Here is a 24,180-nt window from a genome sequence, read left to right on the forward strand (position 1 = left end):
GATTTGTGTAATTTTTCAAATTTAGTCCCCCAATATGCCTCTGAAATGGCTTCTCTCGTGACGAGAGAGGATTAAGTTCTAAAGCACCTGGAAAAATTCTTTGCATTATGCCAAGAATGAGGAAATGCAGAGTCAAAACTTGAGTTCCATCCACAATTTTGTTCATTGACTCAAAGACTATTAAAGGTAAATCTCAGTTTCCTGATCTGTCTAATGAAGGGTTTGAAGTAAAATAATCTATAAGACAGTTTCCTCAGACGGTTCCGGCAACTGAGATCAATTTAGCATGTTGCAACAGGCAGCTGCACCAGAAGGAAGGCCTGTTGAGAGGCCACCACTGGGGCAGGTCGCTGTAGCTGGGCTCGAAGTAAATATGTAATGATTTAATCAGGTGCCCTATGAGAAGAACAATTGGTGACGCATATTAATGGAATAGATAGGTAACTGCTAAATAAATTTTTTTGTTTGCTTTTTCTGCACAAGCCTGTACTTTTTTACTTTAAAAAATTTAGTGAACATATTATGAAAATATATACTATGTCCCTTAACCCCAATTTTAAATTCCTATTTTTACATGCTGCCATTTTTTTAAACTCTACTTTTAATATTTTCATTATTCTGTATCTCAAAAGAAAACAAACAAAAAACCTCCTTTCACAAACTTAAAAAACCTGGGGATTTTTCTGTAGCCCAATAACCCTTAGTTTTTGAGAATTCACCTGGCTATGGTTTGAACCACAATAAAGCTTCTTAGGGATCTCCTAGTGAGACTCTACCAAAAGAGAATGGTCCATCAGTTGATGATCTTTGATTATTTTTGGAAACACCAAATAATTGTTTTGCTTTAATTTTACATCTAGAATTATTGTTTCCTTTGTAAATAATTGATTTCATCTTTTCAGGTAAACATGCCAGCAGATTTGGCTATCTGTTGGGTTTTGCTTCTAGACAAGAAGCAAATGACTGCATGGGAGAAAATATCTCAAGAGACTTTGTCCCATTCAGTTGGACACTTTGTTTGCTTTTTTTTATCCAACAAGTAGCTATGCATCTTTCCCACACAAGTAACTGTTTGCTCTTTCTTCTTGGTCATCCTATTATGTGTCTGCACCTGCAACCAGAGACAACAGTTGGGAACAGCCGTAGAGATGGAAATTGCTCAGATGCTGGAGGAGAATTCAAGGATCCTCAAGTTTGGATATCAGTTTACCAAGCAAGGGCCACGAACAAGGGTGGCAGCTGCCATCACAAAGAATAATGACCTGGGTAATGCAGCCATAATATGTGCCATTAGTAATTAGAAGATCACAGTGACCATTCATTTCTCCACTTCAGATATAACAGCTCACCATTCCTCTGGCTTTAGTGTCAACCCTTAATCAAAGGCACACTATTAACATGGTCATAGGAATCCTCATCGATTTCACAGTGTTTAAGTTTAATTGTAGCATTCTCTCAAGAAGAACTGTTTGTTCTTTTTTCTAGACAGCCTTTGATTTTTGCTTGATTTCCTTTATGTATTTGCTTCTCCTTTACTTACTTCTTTCATGTAATCACTCTCACCAGAAGATGAACACAATGACATGGAAATTCTTAGTTCACTTATGATTGATCCCTGACTGTGCTTTTGTACTTGGATTTAAATATGGATATGTCTGATGTTTTGGTGATTTACATGTGAAATGAACTAATGGAGCTATGTTATAAAGGTAACTCAGAAGTAGCTTTTTCAGTAAGCCTCTCTTTAATCTTTCCTGCTGCCCACTGTTGCTGAGGATCTGGCTTTTTTTTTTTTTTTTCTTTCTCCTGTCAGAATGAGGTGGTCAGCCACAGCACAGGAGAATGGGACATACTGGGAAAGCTTGGTCTGAGGACATGGCAGCCACCTGAAGCAGCATGGCAAAAGGACAGCCGGGTGCAGGCAGTCAGTCCACTTGGCAAGCAGTCAGCCATTCGCAGGCCTCAGTCCCCAGTTTGAGGTTCAGGGACAGAATGCTTGACTTTGGACAGGGGAACTGGGCAAGGTGTTCCACCAAGTATTGTACTGGCCATGGAGAGAATTCAGATAGTGGACAAGATAGAAGCTAAAGGCTATAACCGGAAGGCAGCAGGTAATGGTTAGTGTCCAGTTTCTTCCTCACACATGCTTAGCTAAGACCCTGAGACCCAGCCAAAGTGCAGTGTATGGCACCCAGGCATATGGCAGTGCTTGTCCTTGAGACACAAAGGGTGAGGCAAGCCAGGAAACAAGGTTTTAGGGAAGGGAGGAGGCAGTAATCAGAAGATGCCTAAGAAGAGCACATGGGGCCTACAGCTGAACAGCAAGGAAACCACAGAAAAATAGGCAAAACAACAGGTTTAAAGTAAACAGAGAGGCGATCTTAAACCCAGGAGCAGCAGCTGTGGGCAACAGCTTTGGTCAAATTTTCTGCAGAGTAGGCAGGAGTAGGCTGAGCTATTTAAAGTGAAGAGTTGGGGCAGGACCACAACCAGGGCACTATTTTCACCAAATCTAGGAAGGTTGGATGAGCCCTCCCTTACCCGCCAGAAGAGTCTGCAGTTGGGGAGATGAAAGAGAGAAGAGGGCTGCAGAAACAATGGGCAGCTGGGCAACTTCTTTGATACCAAGAACCAGTCTCTGAGTTTGCTTGCCATCTGAATCACACCTTCCTTGAAGGTTGATACTTAGAATATTTTATTTAAACAGGTTTAGAAACTTTGAACTTATGGTTGCGGATCTTCCTGGTCTTGAAGCCATAATCAAAATTAATAGATTGCGAATGTCATCCTGGGGTGTTAGTTAAAGCTGGTTGGTGATTGAGTTGCACAAACTGAAAAGATGTGCTGTGGATAGGTGACCAAGAAAATATTTAGAAGTTCACTATTTTGCGGATCTATTCTGGACCTTTTACTCCATAGATGGGAAAGTTCTAACAAATTCTCAGCTGTCAGGCATAGCTTTATTTAAATGTGAATCCCACAAGACACTGGATTATTCTCATTTCCACTTATTGCCATGGGTAATTGAATGTTGAAATTTAAGATAATTGTATCCTCAAGTGTGTGGGATTGCTATTCGGTGTGATTAATGTTATCTGAAATTTAAGGAATATTCCTTCTCTTTGCCTTTTTAACCTTTCCTTCTTTCTTACCTAGTTCGTAAAAAGCGAGTTGAAGCAGACCGAAGGTAAATTTCTACAGCAAGAGACGAAGTTTCACCATGGCAGCCATTTAAAAACAAATGAAAACTTTCCTCCTTCCTCATCGGGACCATTTTATCAAAGGTCATTCATTTCAGTTAGCCACATGACTAATAATTTGTTATCCTTTTTTAGCACTACTTATTTATCTTGGATTTTTTAATATATACAGTTGTTTTATTTGCTCATGGGCACATCTGGTAACTTGCATTAGTAGACTTACGCAAATGTTAGTGGGTGACAACAATCAAAAATGATTTAACTGCTTCCATATTGGATTTTTCTTGCTTTCTTACGTGAATTTGTTTTTTAAACACTGAAAGGAATTGAGTATTTAAGTGTGTTTGTAACTATGATTATGTTAGAGGCCTATCTCTGTTTACATGCACAGCTTTGAGTTAGGCTAAATACATCAGAAGTGTTCTACTGACCACATAAGAAGTTAGTGTTGCCAATCTTTCACTGGGTAAGAAAATGTGACCAACTTAGAACAAATTCTCTCTTAGTTCTGGAAATATCACTAAGTGCATATGCCTTACTGATCAGCAATCAGTGGTATCATCTTCATAAAAGCAAGACATTATATGATACTTTAACACAGTCCTAGCAAATAAGTATAAAGTGTTTATTAACCCACAAAAATAGCTTCAAGCCAGACTTAGAAGTAATAAAATGAATTAGCACACCAACCTTTACTTATTATTCAACATAGATTTAATCTTTAACATGACTCTGATGGATAACTTTTTACAAAGCTGTTTTAAAGTTTACTAGGCACAATGGGAAATTTTTAAATTTTAGTAAGAGAGAAGCTTTTAAAACAGTACACTCCTAAGTAAAACAATAATTGCACCTTAGTCAAGACTGTCTGATAAACACGATTGCATTATTTTGGCAAATTTTAGAACCATTTATTGCTTTATCTTTAGTATAACAAGATCACAGAATGAAATGTGAACATTGAAGTTAATTATACAGATTTTTGTCTACATGGCATGATCCATCCAGACATTTGCAAACATCAGGAAAAAATGTGAATTATCACTTATCCAGATGTTTGTCTTCTCCAGAACTAGACATGTGAAAGTACTGAGATGATTACATGGTACTATGCATCAATCTTAATTTAGCAGTACAACCGTGCAATGCTAAAATAAAGAAACAAGTGACTGCTGACTGCAGCCTTTGGCTCAAGCTCACGTCTTTGATAACTGTTAGTGCTCAAGGCGATAATTGGCACTCTGACAGGTAGCTTTATGTCTCCATCTCTTACTCTCTTCTCCGGAGCCTCCCTTCCTTCCAATTCATTCTCTTTTTTTCTTTTCTCTCTAATTCTGAGCATTGTAAAGGTGACATCCCTTGTGCTGATAACATCTGGAGCTAAAGAGATTGCTGACTCTTGCAGAAGGTGGGCCCAATCCAGAATTTGTTTAGTAATTGAGTGTTCCTGAGTTTTGCTTGATAGCAGTAAAACAAGTTAATGGTAAAATAATTCATATATTATTCTAGTTAGCTTGTAAAGCACATTGAAACTGTTTAGGATAGATAGCCTTTATAAAATTGGACATTTACCTTCATAAGTACTCACATCTGTATTTCTAAAATCCTTTGAAACATCTCATTTTCTTAAGAATATTTTAGATTTTTTGTGGTGATAATGAACAGAACATGTTGACATTTTGAAAACCCTAAAGATCCTTTAGTTTTTTCTACATCTCCCTATCTATACAAAAAAAATGGTAAATAGTATTTGGTGGTTTTCATTCTGATTTTTCCTTCTCTCTTACCCTCTTACGTATGGTATGTTGGAGCTGACTAATACGGGCTTACTGATGATTAAATTTTCAAGAATTATGCAAACTGGTTGTTAAACACAGCCATTATTAAAAATTAAATGCCATGTGCTTACAATTAAATAAGTTATATTAAAAACAAAAGTAGTACTCAAAAATACATTTTGCTATTTTCTATTCTCTTCAGACTATTTGCATCTACTGTGTCTGTATAGCAGACATACGATATAATGGTATGCTATTTACATCTCTTCCCAACTCAGTAGTTCTCCCTAACTCAGAAGTTTGGTACTTCTTGGTGGTGGTTTGAAATTGGCCATGGTGGAAGTATTTATACAATGGAAATTAGTAAGTGTTACATATCAGGGCTATTTTTCCTCCTAAATTGCTCGTTGATAACCATTCATCAGCATATTACTGAGTAAAATGAAACATTTGTTTTTCTGTATAGGTATGCTTTGTTACCATGTTGCCAAAGGGAAGGAATTTCTCTTCCATGTCTCTCTCCTATCACTTTAGATTTGTTGGATATACTTGTGTGGAATCCCTGGCATGCCCCTCAGCTTTTTCCTTTCTTTTCTCATTTACTCTCTTTCTTACCTACCCCCCTAAGAAATCTTGGGTCCTATAGAGTGTACACTGCAGCCTCAGTGTGCTGTAGACTGGGAGCTAAAGCAGTTTCTGACATAACCTGACAGAAAGCAAGAAAAAAAAAATCAGAATTTGATGATGACTGTGCTATAGTTCTTGATAGTATTAAAGCAAGATAATGGGATATTATCAAAATTGAGCACTGTTTCAGCTTGTACAATAGTTGGGTCACATGTAATAGAGTCTATGAAATCAAATATTTATTGCCAATTAGTTTATCTCATTATTACCTGTGTTTTAAAAATAGCTCGAAAGGTGACATTTCCATGAGTATTCACACATTAAAGATAACTATTGGAAGATAAACTTACATTTTATCATTTAACTAGCCTAGGACTTCATCTCCCTATATGCCCAAAGTGTGTAAGTAGAAGCTCTTTCATGATCATGAGCATAATTAATCCCTTACCATCCATCATGGTGGGGCATAATATATATAAAATATTTTTATATGTATTCATTTTGCCACATATTATATTGAGATCTTTGGCAACATCCGGACAGCTGATTGTCTGGACCACTTCTTCCCCTTTCAGATTTGTACAGGCCCATGTTAAGTGTAAAATCGCTCTCCTGGACTTGCAGGCTCATTTGAAAGCATGTATGGAAGATGACTTTTAAGTGAGAAATTTTGAAAGTCTGGCAATCAGTTAGTCCAGCACCAATCTCCCCACCTTACAGAAGTGTATTGTAATGGGAGCTGTTGCATCCTCATCAATATGATTAAATCCTTTCCTTTCGTCTTGGTGCAGCCTAATGTAAATAAATTGTGTGTACGTGTCTGTGTGTGTGTGTGTGTGTGTGTGTGTGTGTATCACCAAATATCTAAATATCTAAGTAGATATTTGGCTACATTTGGACAACTAATTGGAAGGAGATGCTTTCTCCTCAGGCCCACGTCCCTTATCCTTTTTAGAGTTGCTGCAGGCCTAGCTTAACGTGAAATCACTCCCTGGAATTTGCAGTTTAGGTCACCAATCATCAAATTTCACAGTATGTATGGACAATAACCCTTAGAGAATAAATATTAAAAGCCTAGAAATCATTTCATTGTTTTAGTACCAGATCTCTCCATATGCCTAAAGTGCATAAAGAGAAGCTCTTTCATGATTCAGCCCCTTCTTTCCATCTGTGTGGTATATACTGTATATAAATATTTTGTATATAAAGATTACCAAATACTACAAAAAGCTATTTGGCTAAAGCTGGACAACTAATTGAAGGGAGATGCTTCTCCCAGTCACTTTTCCCTTATCCCTCTCAGAGTTGCTTTGGGCCTGGGTTAGGTAGAGAATCACTAACCTGGAGGCACATGGAGCTCACCCATCTTAGAGCATGTAGTTCATTGTACAATAAAAGCCCATCTTCATTGCAAAACTCAGAAATCATCCCAATGCCTATACTCTTCAAAACAATTTCCCTAAGGGAAGCCTGGCACACCAGATAGGAACAACAGCAGCTTCTCTTCCAGACAGAATTATTGCCCCTGGCAGGGCACCAGCATCAGAGAAACCAGTGTGCTCTGAATAACTGCCATGAGAATGTTTCAGATGCTCAAACCTGAAACCGGCATTAAGCATCAGCATGCTTTAAGTGTAAGATAGCCCTTTAAATTTACAAAGGAGTTGGTAGATAGCTCCTTTTTTCATGGATGTGCTGTAATTAGCTCTCTCCTAGACACTGAAGAAGACAGAGGAAGTAAAACAACTCTAGATTGATATCATTTGGTACGTGTTTCTGGATTTGGAGGGTAGAGTGCCTTTTTGCAAAACGGATACCATCTTTAGTGCAAGCATCAGCAAAAATAGGTAGGGGCAGTAAGTTGCGAATACTGGGTTCTGTGGTATGTCACCTGTATGCAGTGGAATTTTTTTCTGGAATTGGGTTTTTAGACATGATCCTGAAGCCTCTTTCCTCTCACACTAATAATGTAATAGCTACTTTCATTTCAATGAGCCAAGAACTAGGATGAAATGTTTAAGCTTTGCCTTCCAGGAGCAGTTTTTTCTTTTTGCTCCTCATTTCAAATCTCCCACCCCTCACCAAAGCTAAAGGATTGAAACACATGTGAAGGAAAGGTGTGGGAATGACTGGAAGCTTTGGGCTGAAAACTCTGGATGGAAATCACATGGCCATGCCTTCCGGTAACAAGCTAGAGAGAGAAAAGTACGTAGAACTCAGGATGGATTCGCTGTTTTCTTGCTGCCAACTCTAAATCAGATTGGATTTCATTTTGTGGTTCAAGAGTTTAGTAAAGTGAAGAGGCTGAGTGAGGTGGGGAAGGAAGATAGAAATTAAAGGTTTTAATTTACTTAAGGGCAGACGTAAGCTCTGCTGAGCTTACCTCTTTCCCATCTGCCCATAAGAGCAATGATTGAACATTCGGTAGATAGATGGAGGAGGAGGTCCAAGGTACTGTTCTAGGAAGGCTGTGCATGTACCAGAGGTTATCCCAGTTTTGTAATGCATCATTGACTTGGAGGAGGGTGAGTGACACTAGACTTTTCTCTGATATCTTCCACGGTAGTCATTCTGAGCACATTGGCTCTTGACTCCTAATCCCATCACCAACACTTAGCAGGTGTATGATCATGGGCAATTCATTCAATTGCCTGCCAATTATAGACTATATAGGGGGAAGAGCACTGGATTCAGAGTCAAGAAACCTGGACACTTGGCTCCAACTTCCTTAGCTGGGTGACTCTGGGGCAGGCCACTTAGTCTCTCAAGCCTAAGGTTTTTCAGCTATATTATAATGGGAATAATATCTTCACTAACTACCTCACAGAGTTGTGGTAAGAACAGAATCAGATAATGGGATGAAAATACTACACTTGAAAGGGCTATACAAAAGTAGGAGATCATTTTTATATCTAGTCACTAATGTTTTCCACTGCCTCTTGAATCTGTTTTCCCTTCTTCTGACTAACAATTACATCTTGACATTTTTTTGAGTATGGGGAATTGAAGCGTGAGTGTGATGTAGGGGACTGGTATCACTTTACTTTCTACATAGAGGCAGGAGAGGTGGTTGATGGGAGCAGTGGGTGTTATATACCAGTGATGTGTGTGGTAGGGTGTTTCTCTGGGTCACTCTGACATTCCTTGGGACATGGTCAGGACTCTTGCAGAGAGCCTAATGCTGGACATAAAGGGGAAGCAAACGGTGATTAAGAATTGAAGGGAGGATTTGGGGCACTGCTGCCCTTCTGTCAGCTCTGTCACCACTCAGGGTGAGACTATGACTTGAGGCGTGAATGAAGGCCTAGGAGAGAAAACTGTCTTTATGGCTCCAACAGCTATAACAGGCTCGAGCTCTGATAGTGAAAGGAAGAGTGTCACTTGTGAGATCAGCTCTCCTGGGCAGCAGCTACCTAATTATCACCAGCAACCTTAGCCCTGGTCTGTGTGATTTTCTGCCAAGAAAGATATTGAAACATGACCTCACAGGACTTTCATAAGCACTGTCTCATCGATCTTTGTACCTTCAGTAACATCTGGTAAGGTGCCTTGCGCAAAATAGGTGCTTCAAAAATGTTGCTTGAATTGTCCTCCAGCCCCACAAGAATCGTGCTCCATTTGTCACCATGTGATATTTTTAAAAAATTGTGCTGAATTGGATGTCAGCTGTGTGACTTCGGGCAAGTCTTTTCATCTATCTTGTCTTCATTTTATCTGTAAAATGAAGTGATTGGATTAGATGCTCTCTAAGGCCCCTTCCAGCTCCTGTGATTCTAAAATGTTTCCATTGCCTCTGAACATGGGTGAGTAATGCCTCCATTGCAGTTCCATCTCTCTTCAGAAGGCTTTGTTCAGAGGAAGAGGTCTGAACAGTCCACAGTTCTGTTCCTCTCCAGCAGTTTCTACTGTCTTCAGAATAGTTCTGGAAGAAGAGCCTTTTCTGAAAGGCAATTTAAAATATATAATATCTTCCCCTCAAAATTGGTGGAGGAAAAGGGGAAATGCAAAGAAGGAAACTGAGCACAGTAAACACAGCATGTTTTTCATAGACTTTTATTTAAATTGTGTGTGTGTGTGTGTGTGTGTGTGTGCGTGTGTGTGTGTATATGTGTGTGTGTGTGTGTGTGTGGTTCTGAGCACATGATTGACTGGATAACAGAGAAGCCAATCAGAACTACACTGTGTAATTGAGAGAACTTGGCCCAGGATTAAAAATTTCCCATGGATAATCTAAATGTGGATAGATAGGAATTGGCCATATGATGAAATGAGATGGATAGAAAATGTGCTATTAGAGGAAATGTTATTTTACTACCAATCATTGCCAGTGACAGTCTTTAGTTAAGAAAGAAATTGTTCTGACCTAAAATTTTATCTTTGCCATTTGGGTTTTTTCAAAAAAAAAAAAAAATTACAACTCACTATATTCATGGAATAATATTTATATTTTAATTAAACCTTTATCTTAACTGTTTCATCTATCCAAGGGAAACAAATAACCATTTTTCATTGCATTTAAAAATGTAAAATACTTGCATGCCACCAATCTGTAATATTTTACCAGTTTAGGTGCCTGTAATGTGTGACCTTATGTATATCTGTATTGTTTTGAAGAGAACAAAAGAAATAATACTTTGTAAACTGTTTAAACTTATATTGGCAACATTTATTTGGCTAAGTGGTTATTGAAAAATCCACATTGTTTCATTTTTTAATTTTGAAACTTTTCAATCAAAGGTAGACATTTATTATGTTCATTAGAAAATGAAAGACTAATTTGCCTTTTAAATGTGAAATTGAAGATCGTGTGGGAATTAAAGTGTGATAAAGCAAAATGTATAAAGCGTGAAGTTCTTTTACCCTGATCCCAGTCGCACAAGTAGTTGCAATGTTTGACCCTTTGTGATTAGCCAGCCGGACTTAATGCTAAGGTAAATGTATACTGTTTTAATTAATCAAGATCTTTTTGTTTTGAAAGATATAATCTATTCATTTCTGTATGGAATCACATTTCCAAGTGAAAATGTATACAGAACATTAGGAATGAATAAACTTTTAAAATGAAAGTAAAGACTGATTTAATCTGCCTAATTTTTAGACACATTGTCTCTTTAAAATAAGTGGTTGGCACCATGTTTTCCTATAATGTACCCTTATTAAGAAGCTAAAAAGTAGACAGACCACCCAAAGTAGCCAGAGGAAGAAATAAGAACTTATTAAAATAAAAATGCACACATTCAGCTAAACAGTTAAAACTTATTAGAATGAATGGTAGTAAGAATACAGATAACCCAGATAAATGTTTTACCTTGAATTTTTTATATTAATTTAGGATTTGCTTTTTTAAAAGATATGCTGGGATATATAATATGGGACAGTAAAAATCATAAAGTTATATTGTAAAATTTTGCCGTGGAAAACAAAACCTGTTCTTCCTGCCCTTCTACTGAACTCTGCCTAATTCTTTGTCACTAAGACTGATGATGAAGTCCAAAAAGAAGCATATAAGGCCTATTGTAATTTCTGTATTTCCTGTTTCACACCTCATGGACAAGGAAGTACAGTAATTATTGTGTTAAAAAGATTTGCTTTTTCAGTCTATGGGGCAGTAATGAATAGGAGTTACAAGCGTGCCCTTTAGTGTCATTCTTGCCTAGTTCAAATCTCCTATTGTATGAATTTCTGTAAATTACCTAGCCCCGATTTCATCATCTGTAAAATAGAAATCATAATCATACTTCAGAGTGGTACTATTATGAGGATTAATGTGTAAAGCACTTAGAAAAGTGCCTGACACATAGAAGGCACTTAGGTATTACTATCCTAAATTCTAACCTAAATAAACATCATGTATTTTAATGCCAACAAAGTTCTCCATTTTATGCTGACAATGTCGGGAATTTAAGTAGGACTGAATATTACTCATTTTTTGTTTCACCTGTTCATTCCCTTCTGGCAGACAGGCCCTCCCCTGTCACTCCAAGAGGCGAATAGAAACAAGAAAGAGCTGACTCAGGAGTTACTCCCTCTCATTCAGCTCTGCTTCTCATGGCTTCCCTGATATCTCAACGTGTTTGTATTTGTTATGCTTTCTGGGTACCCTCCTTTGGATTTGGCAGCCTGGCTTGTGTCTGTTGTGTGTTAGACTTGACTCTGCTATGGACAACCCCCTCTCAGTTTGATCATTCAGCCTTTCTCTATGCTATACGAAGTGGTACCCCACACCCTCTCTGCCCCAGCTACCAACCCATTTCACTGACCCACCACTCAGGAAACATGACCAGATGCTCACAGCCTCTAGCAAGTGTCTCACATGTCACAGGACCTCAGCAGGGACTAGACATATTTGTGCTTGAATGAGATTGAGCAATGCTTTGAGCCCAACAAACCCAAGGGAGGTGATATAGGAAAATCAGGCAGGTACATGATTCAAAAGGTGTGTGGATGGAGGAGATTTTCCAAATTCTAGATCACTGAACTGATCAACCACGAGCAAAATTTTAGAAAAGCATATTACCCACTTTAGTGATTTATAAACACTTAGAAGTGAAATAGTGATCTCTAGGAGGCAGCACAGATTTGCTTATGATAAACGATAGGAAATGAGAGTTTGGTTCAAAGAACCCACTGTATTTGGATTTTAGCAAGACATTTGACAAATTCTCACAACATCCTTGGGAAATGTGGACTGCATAACGGTGTGGCTCACTAGTTAAAAAACTGGTTAAAAGTCTTTTCTGACTCTTGATCGTAAGTAAATGCTGATGCAGGGAAAAATTTTAACTAGGAGAGCTTAGCCACCATAAGTCTCTTTCCATGAAGTATCTCAGTCAACAGTTTACCAATAATTTGGATGTGATACTGATAAAATACCAACTGAGTCTCTAGCTAATGAGCACTGAGTGGAACAAGGAATACTCTGACAGGTTCAAAAATATCTGGACAGGGGGTGGCTCCATAGTGTAGTGGTTAGCACATCTGCTTTACACACAGAAGGTCCTGGGTTTGCACCCCAGGTGGAACCATGGACCATACCTCGGGTGCGCCAGGCCCCAGGTGCGTGCCGTGAGTGCGTAGGAGGAGATGCCCTACCTTCAGAGATCCAGTTCTTAAGGGGAGACGGCAACATCCATAGGTCAGGGGTGGATATGGGTGGGGAGGGAATTAAAGAGGGGGGAAATATATATAAAAATATATATATATATATATATATATACACACACACACACACACACACATGCACATATATATGTATGTATGTATGTGTGTGTGTGTATATATATATGGACAGGCCAAAATGTAAGCCTGGATCTACTCAGATAAAAATATAATAGAAGTAACAATACAGGTGACTACATCTAATCCAAAAAATCAACTACAAAAGATAGAATGGGAAAAATATGACAAAACTGCCAACCATGTGGATAAAGATTTTGGTGTTGTCTGAAAGCTTAACTATGAATAAGAAGTAGAATGTCCCTGCCTAAAAGCTAACTATCTTAAGTGACATCAGACAAAGAGTCTTGATATCCGGTCAAAAATCTGGTGTTTGGCCTCGGCTTTGTGCCTTAATCTTTTAGAATGCCTACTTCAATATTATTTCCATCATCTTTGAACTTTGGCATGGTTGATATTTATGTGGGTATAAAGGTTATTCTTATATCAGTCAACAGTATCACTGATAAGAAAGAAAGATATAATTTAGTCTTGTTATTATAATACGAATATTCATTTTCAGATATGGTCAGGCATTTAAATGTAACCTGAGTGAAAAATCTCTGATTTATTTGTTGAAATTCTATCAAAGTATAAATGTATATTAGTTATTGGATAAGTAAAATGCTATAGTAGGTACTGGTTGTTAAAGGTTTATTTTATGTGCAAAATCAATTCAAAATAAAAAGTCAACTCAAATAATTAAAAGTGATTAAGAACTTTCAAGCAGCTAAATAGGGAAATAGGTTGACAGTTACTACAAATATAAAGACTGTATTAGCTAGATAACTTAGGGAGAACTTTTTAGTCAATACATATTTATAAAAATTTAAATAATACAAGGAAGGATACATAGAGATTTCATCATAACTCTGCTCTTTGTAGAAATGTTTAGTGTACCTAGCATTTATAAGTTAAAACCAGAATTTAATTCTTATTTAATTCCATTTAAGACGTGGATCTTGTTCATCTGCTCACCTCAGCTGAAATTTCACTCTCAATAGCCACTGTAGGAAACTCTAACAGCTGATAGTGCTGGAAAATTTTGTTTCTATATTTGTATATATCGTTAATATGTTAAACTTTATAATTTTAGCACTAATGTTTTAAATAAGAATATTAAAATAATTTAAATGTTGGCATAAAACTTTAGGGTTTTTTGTGTATCCTAGAAGTTTACTATCTGAAAGTGATATTTTTCAGCAACCTTGACTTCAGTGAAAATTTAAATTTTCAGCCCTTTGGCATTTGGCTGAAATGTGTATTCACTGTACCTCCAGTGGAGGCATAATGAGGTATGAAAATATGAGGCATAGCAAAATTAATTCCAGCTGATGGCATTAGGGATGTTTGAGTGAGAAAAAGGCATTTGAGATGGACAATGAAACATGAGGCTTCTAACAGGCAGAGATGGGGTGGTAGGGAAGGACATTTCAAGCCAAAGAGTTTGCTTGAATCCTTTCTATAAAATGATATGCCCTAGCCATGGTGTTTATCTTCTCTGATGCCTACCTCCCACTGCTTTAACCAACTCCAAGCTCCCAGAATGAAATCCCTTACCTTTGAATTTCAAATTTATGTCTTTAACTTAAGTTTTCTCAGCAACCCTATAAAATACATTTTAAAAAATACTTAAATATAGAAAGGAAATAATTTCCTTAAAAAACCATTTTATAATAAGAAAACTGCTGCTGGCATTAATTTGTATATGATGATTCAGTGTGACATCTTTATGAGTTCCTCTGCCTGGAAATTTAAAGGTAACAATAATTAGGGCTTGTAGTACATTAAGTAGAGTTCCAGTGTCATTTTATCAATCACTTTCATTCTAACCCAGCCCTGAAAACTAACAGGAACTGTACTCAGCCCCTTATTCAAATATTTTACCTAACAGCCTCATATTTATCCTCTATAGTATGTTGAATTTAAACTGTTTTCCATTACTTGAAGTGAGATTAACTGTATGGTGGGGGAGGGGTGCCATACTACTTCTATTTCAGAGGATCACCTTTCACTGAATAGACATCGCAGTAGTCAGCTTTTGCTAGGTCAGTCTATAGCCAAAACAAACCTAAATCTCGGTTGACTTCCTGCTCACATTACATGTCAGCACCTGTGTTTGGCTGAGGGTCTGACCCATGTGACTTCTCATTCTGGGACCCAGGCAGAAGGACCATCCTCTATTTGGGACATGCCATTCTCTTGGAGGGAGAGAGTAAGCTCATAAGAGGGAAATAACAATGACTCTTGAAAGCTTTCACTCAGAACTGTCATATTGTCACTTCCACTCACATTTCATTGGCTGCCTTTTCATGTTTCTAAGATTTGTGATTTGACATTTGTGATTTGACAATATGACATTTGTGTGAAGAAAAAAGGAAAAACCCATTACCAGATTACAACCAAGCCTGAAAAATATCTATGGGGAGGCACTGCAAGTCACATGGCAGTGGGAAGAGCTGTCTTTTCCTCTAGAGGAGAGCAAATATTTGGAACAATATTCCAATCTACCACAGGCATTTAGTAAATTTACCTTTTCGCTTATTTGTGTAAATATAATATTCAGGTTTCTCTCTTTTTTTTTTTCCTCTTCAAGAATTGTGTTTTTCTAACTATAATTAAAAAATGGCAACCCACAAAGTATAGTCCTTTAAAAAGAAGGCTCTGTCTCCATTTTAAGATGAGTTTCACTGGGTCTTGTCCTATGGAGCCAATCTTCTCACAGCTGGTGTTTATATCTGCATCAAGTCACTGGCAAACCCTCTGGTTCTGTGTCCCAAAGTGAGAACAAGAGGGGGAGGGATGGATTCAATATTCGTTTATTTCCAAATATTTATTTGCAGATGCTAGGAGTAAAGAGGGAAACAACACAAAGTCCTTTTTGAGCTTACACTAGCAGATGATATTAGGTAGTGACAAGTGCTGCAAAGCCCAAAAGGTAAGAAAAAGGGAGAAAGCCAAGGTAAGGTGATCATAGAAGGCCTTTCATAGAAGGCCTTTGAGCAGAACCATCATTCAGATGAAGGCACGAACCATGAGTATTTGGGAGGAAAAGCATTCCTCCATATACTTGGCAGGACTGAGGCAGGAGTATACTTGGTAGGATTGAGAAATCTCAAGAAGGCCAGTGTGACTGGAGCAGAGTGAGAGAGTACGTTAAGAAATAAAATAGTCATGTATGGTCTTGTAGGGGTAACTTGGGATATTATTTGAAATGTGATGGGAAGCCATAAGTGGTTTGGAGCAGGAGGGTGAATTGATCTGATTTGTTCTAAAAAGATCATCCTGGCTCCTGATATAGAATAGACTGTAGAAAGAGTGAAAGCACTGAGGAAGGTTCTATTTTATACAGTTGTATCAGATACTAGGATGTTATTCTTACCACCTCTGGGCCCGTGTGTAATACTGAATGTACATGGATTTAGGAGATTCATGTTTGTAAGCCTTATAATTACAATATAACATTTGTCTGAAAAAAGGGGAAAATCCAGCACCAAATCACATTATTTCAGAAAAAAAAAAAGGAACTAAAATAAGATTCAGACATCTGTTAGGAAAAACAATATGAATAACTAAAAAAAATACTTTTAATATATGCCTAACACCCCATATTGGAAGGTCGGGGAGGAAGTGTATAGATTAAATCAGTCAGGCACTGAATTGAAAGCCATTTCTGCCTAAAAAGCATAGCAAAAGGAACCACATTGCAGAGGAAAGTCCCTCTGCAGATCTGGACGGCCATTGTCCTCTGCTTTGCTTGTTCAAGAACTCCCTTTTGTCAGTTTCTCTCTGAGCGATGGCCCAGAGGTGTAGCAGGAATTTACAGGAGACTTGGGAAGCCAGAATACCTGCATATGAACTTATAATGAAAAATAGAACTATGAAATTAACCCAGATATTAATTTTATCCAGTCAGAGTACCATGTCCCTGGACTGCATTAAAGAATTTTTTTCATATACCTTGGACATGGTCACAGATCATTTTACTTTAAAGAATTTGATGAGGTTGAGAAGACACATCAGTCTGATCATCAGTGGAAAGCACACTAGTATTTGAGTCAGGATATCTGTACTTTATTTCTGGATCTCCAATCACTGTGTGACCTTGTGGAAATTAATTTTCTGAGTCTTAGTTTTTCCATTTGTAGAAATGGAAGATACTAATATATTATTTGTAGGGTTATTTTGAGAATTGGACGAGATATTATATTGCAATTTAGGACGATTTTTCTTAAAAACTCCAAATCATCAGTTACCTTCATTGCTGGGATCAGTTGCATGAAATTCCAGGGTGTTTACCTAGGATACTCCCTGCTCTGAATGGAAGAAGTAGATGCCGGGAGAGATTTAACCATTAGTCAGTCGGTTCCCACACTGAGTGTGGCTGGAATGTACCTTACGGTGGCACTTCAGTCCTCTTCCTGGCTGCATTTTTGAATGAAGGTCTATCAAAACTGAGCATTACTCCTCAGAAAAACTCCCAGTGAGTGAGTAAATGAATGAATGGAAGGCCATCGCTGTTCCCTCTCCTCAGAGCTCAACCTGCACAAAAGGCATCCATGAACTGCTCTCTGAGGTATTCCCACTCTCTTAGGCCTCCCCTCCAAACTACCCATCTGTCCCAGTGCCCTCCTTTGAGCAGCGCCCTCCCACCTTAGCCCAGCTCCACAACCTAGTGTAGAGCTTGAAGCTGGAATGCGAGGAGGAGATGGGGCCGAAACTGAGGGTGAATATAATGACTATTGCCGCGACATCATCCCTGGTTGCAGCCCTAAGGAAATCACTAGGGTCACTGCGCCCTTGAGACGACATCTGCCTGATACATGCCCCTCCTGTGTCTTAGCCTTTACTTGTTTTCCTTTCTATTAGTTTTTCATGATAAGTTTAAAGGACTCGATGTCATTCATGTCTTCGTATTAGCTACCAAGGGAACATACAATACAAACTCTGCCTTATAGATCTCTTTAGTAAAAGTCAAAGTAAAGAGAAAATCTATGCCAAAAAGCCTCTAGCTGCTGCTGATAGCTCACAGAGGGTCGAGGTAAAATATTTCCACAAATGGAAAGCGTTGTCCTAGGATGAAGTAAGGCTTGGTATCCGTAGCGTCTTCGAACTTCTTGCAGGTTGTAAAGACCAGGGTCTATGCTGAGCTTTGCCCTCCGTGCTCGAACTACAACTCCCAGGATACCCTGCGACCTGGGAGTGCGCAGGCGCTTGGGTGGAGAAGGGAAACCGGCCGCACCGACGGCGCGGTTTAGTTGGGGGAGCTGTTGGCGTGCGGATCCGCAACTCCCTGGGAGGCAGACACAGGCGGACCGGCGGGCGCTGGGAACCGAGCGACAGGCAGTACCCGCGGGTCTCTGAAGGAGTCGGTGGTCCCAGCGGGCAGCAGTCAGGTAAGTCCAGCCCGGTGCTTTCCAGGAAGTCCGTGTGCGGGCAGAGAGTAACACCGGCCATGGTGGCTGGGGAGGGAGAGGCTGCACCCTTCCAGCTGCTGGCCCCAGGCTCCTTCCCTACGACTCCCTTTAGGAGAGCGGGGGGACGCTAGGGGCCGCCTTGGGGAGAACGGGCCCGGTAGGTGCCGTGGGGCGCGCTGGGCGTCGCCCGCGGTAGAGGCGCGCGAACCCCGAGTTGTTGATGAATCACTCGGGGGCTGGGCCTCCCCAAGTTCGGGACTGGCCCTTTCCCCCCCCGCCGCAGCCCGCGCCGGCCGCAGCAGTGCGAGCTCGCTCTTTCTACCCGCCCCTTCCACTCCACTCAGGCGTAGTCATCTTAAAAGGGTTTTATCACCAATACTCCTTCAACAGCTTCTTTCTGCTTGTTGAAAGTTGGGGGGGGGAGGAACCCTTAGGGCACACCCTTTTTTTTTTTTTTTTCATCGAAATCTAGCTTGTCTTGCATTCGCCGTTTTGCTCTGTTCTATCTTAGAATAAATTCCTGGCTCCTGTGCAGCACAGCTGGATCCGGCTGTGAAGCTCGTGCATTGGTTTCTGTTGAGGACGTGACTGGGTCGTTATATTTTTGCCTACGGAGGTTGGTATGTTTCCTCTGCAAGCCTGAGTTCTGATTATAAACAAATGGGAAACAGCCGCAGGGTTTTTTTTTTTTTTTTTTTTTTTATTGGTCTGATGTTTAGTTAAGAATCGCATTTCCAACTTGCCCTTGGCTCTTCTTAAAACCAAAAGTCGTAATGAACACTGCAGTAAAACTTAGCCCAGGAGGTCATACTTGAACAGGAAATAAGCCTGTGGAGATTTAAATTAGTTGTGTGAATTCTCCCTTGGTTTGTAACATTTTCATTCAGGTCATGTTTCTTTTTCTGAGAAATCTTCGCGTTAATTTCGGCAGATTAACTTGATTAATTAATTGGCCTGTCAAAAAAATATTAGGCTTAGGAAAATAGTTTTGTCCAGCCTCATTTATCTTTGCTGGTTTCTTCTTCCTATAGTCCTAGGTACTTTTTTACCTTATCACTTCTTAAGAGCCCTCAATCATTTTATTATACTTAGAATCCCCTTTCTCACACATTCCTATGCAAGGAACAAAAAGGGAATGAAAATGTTAGATTTCGGTATATTCTATTTCAATCTGCTTACTTTTTAACCTCTTAGGATTTCTAGTTTGCTCATCTCTGTCCCCCCGCCCCAGGCTATACTCTTAAAATGAGGTTGTTGGACCAGATGACTCTAAGGTTATTCCAGCCCTAAATATCTCTGATTTTAAAAAATTCATTTATTTTATTCATTCAGGAAACATTGGCCACATGTGTCATTCCAAGCTCTGTGCTAGGCATGAAGGAACAAAAGTGAGTTTTGGAGGATGTTACTGACCTATTGCTCAGTTTCCTTCCATCATATTTTTATGACTAATTTCAAAGTTCTGTGATATACCCTTCAGGCTAAATTGCTCAGTAATTAACTTCATCTAAGGTTAAATGTGTACAGGTCAAATCCCTTTATAATGATCAGTTTCACTCTAATCAGAGATTTTTTCCAAGTCTTAGCTACTGGTCCGTGTAAATAAAACACGCTTGTACAAGAGAAAGGACTTGAATGGTGTAGGGGGAGGTACTTCTCAAACTTTAACATGCATAAATTATCCAGGATCTGTAGGTTTGAAATGGGGCCCTAGGATGTCAGACAGGAAATGCCGTAGTTACTGCCAGAGACCATGCTGAATAGCAAGGGTTGGGAGATGTTCTAAAGGTGTTCACAATGACAATTTAAAGACCTGTAGTGATAGCTGTGATATTGACAGCAATGGCTTTTTTCCACTCTCAATTTAAAAAAATAATTCTGTTCACTCTAACAAAAATAATTGCTTTCACGATAAGTTTTTTTCTGTTCTTTTTTCTCCTCTCTCTCCTACCCTCCTCTTTTCTCTTTACTGAATCCTCTCAGTGTTTTTTCCTCTCTCGTCCTCTTCCACCTCAACTATTTTCGTGCTCATTAATTCAGTAATTCACTAATTCAACATGTGTTTTACCCTATCCTGCACACTGTCTTAGGCTGGTGGTGAATACAGACGTTAAGACATGATTTTTTTTCTGAGAATTTACTCTCTTTGAGATTAGGCATGTGGACTTACTTATAGTGCAGAATACTGTAAAGAGCCATATGTAGAGAGTGAATAAAAGTGGTAGGAGTTCAGAGGGAGAGATCTTTTACAGTTGTGGGATGGGAAACAAATGAAGTCATCTTTTTTCCACTCACTGGTCATCTCTGTCCCCTCAGGCTATATACTCTTTGTACTGTTTGAGTGTATGTGCCATATCTACAATAGAATATTTTATTTGGAACCCAGGGTGAGCTCAGTATATGAAAATCATTTAGATCTCAGGGAGGGTAAGAGGTAGTGGGGGTAAAAATATACCTGGATAGAGACTGACAGAGAGAAGGGAAAAAGGAAGAGGTAGACAGGAGGATCCTGTAAAACAGTAGGAGATAAGGGCCCAGTTGGTTTTCAGGTGTCAGTCTGATGTACACTGCTATTGTTATTTAGGCTGTGTTATCAACTTTTAAAGATCAAATTAACTGGCAGACTATTTTCGTGCTTTTCAGTTCCCCATAAATTTAAATGTGTGAGTTCTCTCTTAATTAAAGTAGTTGAGGAGAGCATTATTATCTAGGCTATCATAGTGATAAAAGCACTGTTGTCCTCCTGTCATCCACCTTCCTTGCTGACATTTGATTTATATGTCTTATTAGTTTTATTTCAGCTCCTCTAAAATTACAACTATAAAATAATATTGAGAGGAAAATGGTATAGAAAACAAAATTCTACTGGACCTATCACAGTCCATTAGGTACATATTGAAATCCTGAAGAATCAAGCTCAATTTGCTATTTATGAAAAATTAAACATAAACATGTATACTTATATCTATCTACTTATATATGTCTGTTAATTCATTAGATTATTTATAGTAGCAATGTTTTTGAGGTTCCTATGTGTTGTTTTATGTATCAGTGTTTCTTTTTATTACTGAATAATATCCTATTGTATGATCTCTTTTCCTCTTGATGGATATTTGGGTTATTTCCAAGTTGGGCTATTATGAATAAGGTTGTTATGAACAGTCTTTTATTACACATCTCTTGTGAGTATATATTTTTATTTCTCTTGATAAATACCTAGAAGTGGAATCACTGAGTCATAGGGTAGATGTATGTTTAACTTTATTAAAAAAACTGCCCGTTCTCCAAAGTGGTTATATCTGAGTTCCATTTGCTCCACATTTTTAATGTCACTAATTTTTAGTATTGTCAGCTTTTTTTATTTTAGCCACACTAGAAGATGTAAAATGGTACCTTGTTATGATTTTAACTTGCCTATTTTGGACATTTCCTATAAATGAAACCATACAATATGTAGTCTTTTGTGACCGTCTTCTTTTGCCCTAATACTCAGTTCATTTTGAGAATTACTGAAATACAGGCAAAGGTCCTCCACAGGTGTGCACACTTTTTGACCTGTAAAGATATTACTCTCTCCGGTACAAATGCTAAACACCTACACCTACTCACTAAAGAGGGAACACAAACACACCAAGACAAACTTACGAAATAAGGTAACTGATGCACAGAGATAACCCTTTATAATTTAAGAGTTTCATATCTGGGCATATCTAAGCACTGATATCACTGCAAGTATGTACAAGTGAACACAGTTCTTAAAGTGTGTATGAGAAAGTGGATGAAAATATGGTAAAAGGAGGAAATGAGGGCTGAGAGGGATGAGTGTAATGGCAAGTTAAATTTATTCAAAGTGTATTCTGGTGTTTAAAACAATTCATAGAGGAATTGTCTGATGTGTGTGTGTGTGTGTATACATAAATATATATATTTGCATATAGCCTATTGCATAGCAGTCCCTTTGAGCAGGATATTAATCAGTTATAAAGTAGGGGATTTGCACGTGGAAAAATATAACCAACAAAATATTTTGGTTTCCTGAGTGTGGTATTATCATTTTAATGAGTTGTTAAGTAATGTTTCCTTAATATACATACTAGTGAAAAGAGAGGAGGCCTCTCAAATGTATACATGTAAGTCTGGCATGTATTCAGGCAGCCCTTACCCCAAGATTTTTTGTTCATGGTGGATTCAATTTCATATTCTTAAATAACTGCTCTTTGCTCTTTTCCTTTTGTCCCACCCTCCCCCCCCTTCCCCTTTGTTTTCTCTTTAATATGGCCACTAGGGTTCTAGACCTGCTTGGCAGGTGGGTAGAGGTGGAATGGGGATGCAGCAGTGGGTAAGGAATCTTGATTCAATTGGGAAATGTTGATTATGTGATTATTTGAAAGTCAAAGTCTCCCAGTCCCTCTATCCACATCCCTCCTACCATGTTTTCCTGCTGTTTGTCCTCAAGATTTACAGTTTCTTAGAGAAAATCACAGAACCATACACAGAAATAGGCCAGAATAGATTTGCACAGTTTCACCTCTGTAAGGCCTGTGGTGCAGCTTGGCCCTTCTGTTAGTCATTAGTACACCCTCTGCACTTGCCTCTCTTTTGCCACATTTCTTGAGCCCCCATTATTACTCCTTGTAAAACATCTCACGACCTGCTCTATGACATTGGATAACACCTCGAGTGAATTTCTGGGTATGGTTTGCTCCCCACCAGAGAATAGGGCTTGTCACTGCACCCAGTCCTTCAGCATTCCCTCCTGCCATATCCTCTTTTCTTCCTTGCTTTTTCCACTGCCACAATCTTAGTTCTGGCCTATATCTCCTTTTGAGTAGGACACCAGGGACACCTATTCAAAGAAATGTTTGAAGTGGTCCCTGAAAGATGTGAAAGGATTTGAACATGAGAAGAGCGGGGAGAGGGGTATTGTATATCAGGTGTAATAAACAGTATTATCTGAGGGCTGGACACAGAAAAGCATAGAACTATATTTACTTCTTTGGTTATAATATAGGCTGTATGAGGTCACTCCTTCTCCTTTACTTTTCTTCCTCTCCTTTCCTTGGCTCCCTCCCCACTTTTACCATGTACTTTGATCTGTTTGCTTAGTATATACTTCTCCTTCCCCCTCTATCTATCCTTCCCTGACCACCCACAGTGATCTCTGCAGTACAACTTTTTGTCAGTTATATATCGCCTTGATTAAAAAAAAAAACTATGTGCATGCCTCATTTTCCTAAATAGAGTGTATTAGTCAAGGGTCTTAGGTCTTAGGGAACACAAACCCACTTAAGCTAGCCTGCAAGAAGGGGTGGAGGCAGGGCTGGCAGTTGTAGGGGTTGTTACTGTAAGGTGACAGAGCTCCCTGAAATGAACTACAGCTAGAACTCAGAGTTAAGTGCTTGGAAATCCCCTGTCCTTTCTTTTTCTGCGGCTTGCATGGACTCTTCAGTTTCTTTCTGTGCCTCTGCTGCATTCTAGGACATTAATTTAGATTTTTTAAAATAGTGTGCATCACAGCATTATCTCGATTACTGAGTTATTTGGTGCCTTCTTAAATCTTGCACCTGAGGCAAGTGCCTCCTTCCTTCACCCTAGCCCCAGCCCAGGTCCACTCTCTCCTTTGTAGGCTGGCTTTCTCTTGGCTTCTGCTTTCCCCTTAGCTTCTAGCTTAATTGTGACTTTGGCTTGCTGTATTGCTCTCTCCAGATTGAATGATATGTGATCTCTCAACTGAGGTGTTGTTTCACAGCTTTCCAGATCCTTGGAGAATTGGATTTGATCTGTCTTGCTTGGGTTGGGGTAAACCCCTGTACCAAACATCTGTGAGGAAGGGGCATTGTTATGTGGTTGCTTAGGCTGTGTACTTCACAGGCCTGGGATAAGGGTGGTCCCAGATAGTGGGGCTTAAGGTTGCTCATGCCCAAACATGCTTACTCTGATGTC

At 39.0% G+C, this 24,180-nt stretch overlaps 2 protein-coding genes across 5 annotated transcripts in view; both read left to right on the top strand.

The window, feature by feature from the left end:
* TMOD2 (tropomodulin 2) overlaps positions 1-4,381 on the top strand; it is a 29,009-nt gene extending 24,628 nt beyond the window's left edge. Inside the window, exons 8-9 of the mRNA XM_011355113.2 lie at positions 1,122-1,266; positions 3,157-4,381. Of these exons, the coding sequence (XP_011353415.1) occupies positions 1,122-1,266; positions 3,157-3,191 (180 nt within the window). The 3' untranslated portion in view covers positions 3,192-4,381. The remainder of the gene's footprint in view (positions 1-1,121; positions 1,267-3,156) is intronic.
* A 13,680-nt stretch (positions 4,382-18,061) lies between these two features.
* The window catches only part of TMOD3 (tropomodulin 3), a 65,214-nt gene continuing 59,095 nt past the window's right edge, over positions 18,062-24,180 (top strand). For 2 of the 4 annotated variants that reach the window (XM_011355115.2, XM_011355117.2), the window contains exons 1-2: positions 18,062-18,216; positions 18,749-18,857. The gene's annotated coding sequence lies outside the window, so the exon portion shown is untranslated. The remainder of the gene's footprint in view (positions 18,217-18,748; positions 18,858-24,180) is intronic. The other 2 variants (XM_011355114.2, XM_011355116.2) reach the window with 1 other exon arrangement.

Source organism: Pteropus vampyrus, unplaced genomic scaffold (genome assembly GCF_000151845.1).
Source record: "Pteropus vampyrus isolate Shadow unplaced genomic scaffold, Pvam_2.0 Scaffold19, whole genome shotgun sequence".
In the NCBI taxonomy this organism is placed as follows: domain Eukaryota; kingdom Metazoa; phylum Chordata; class Mammalia; order Chiroptera; family Pteropodidae; genus Pteropus; species Pteropus vampyrus.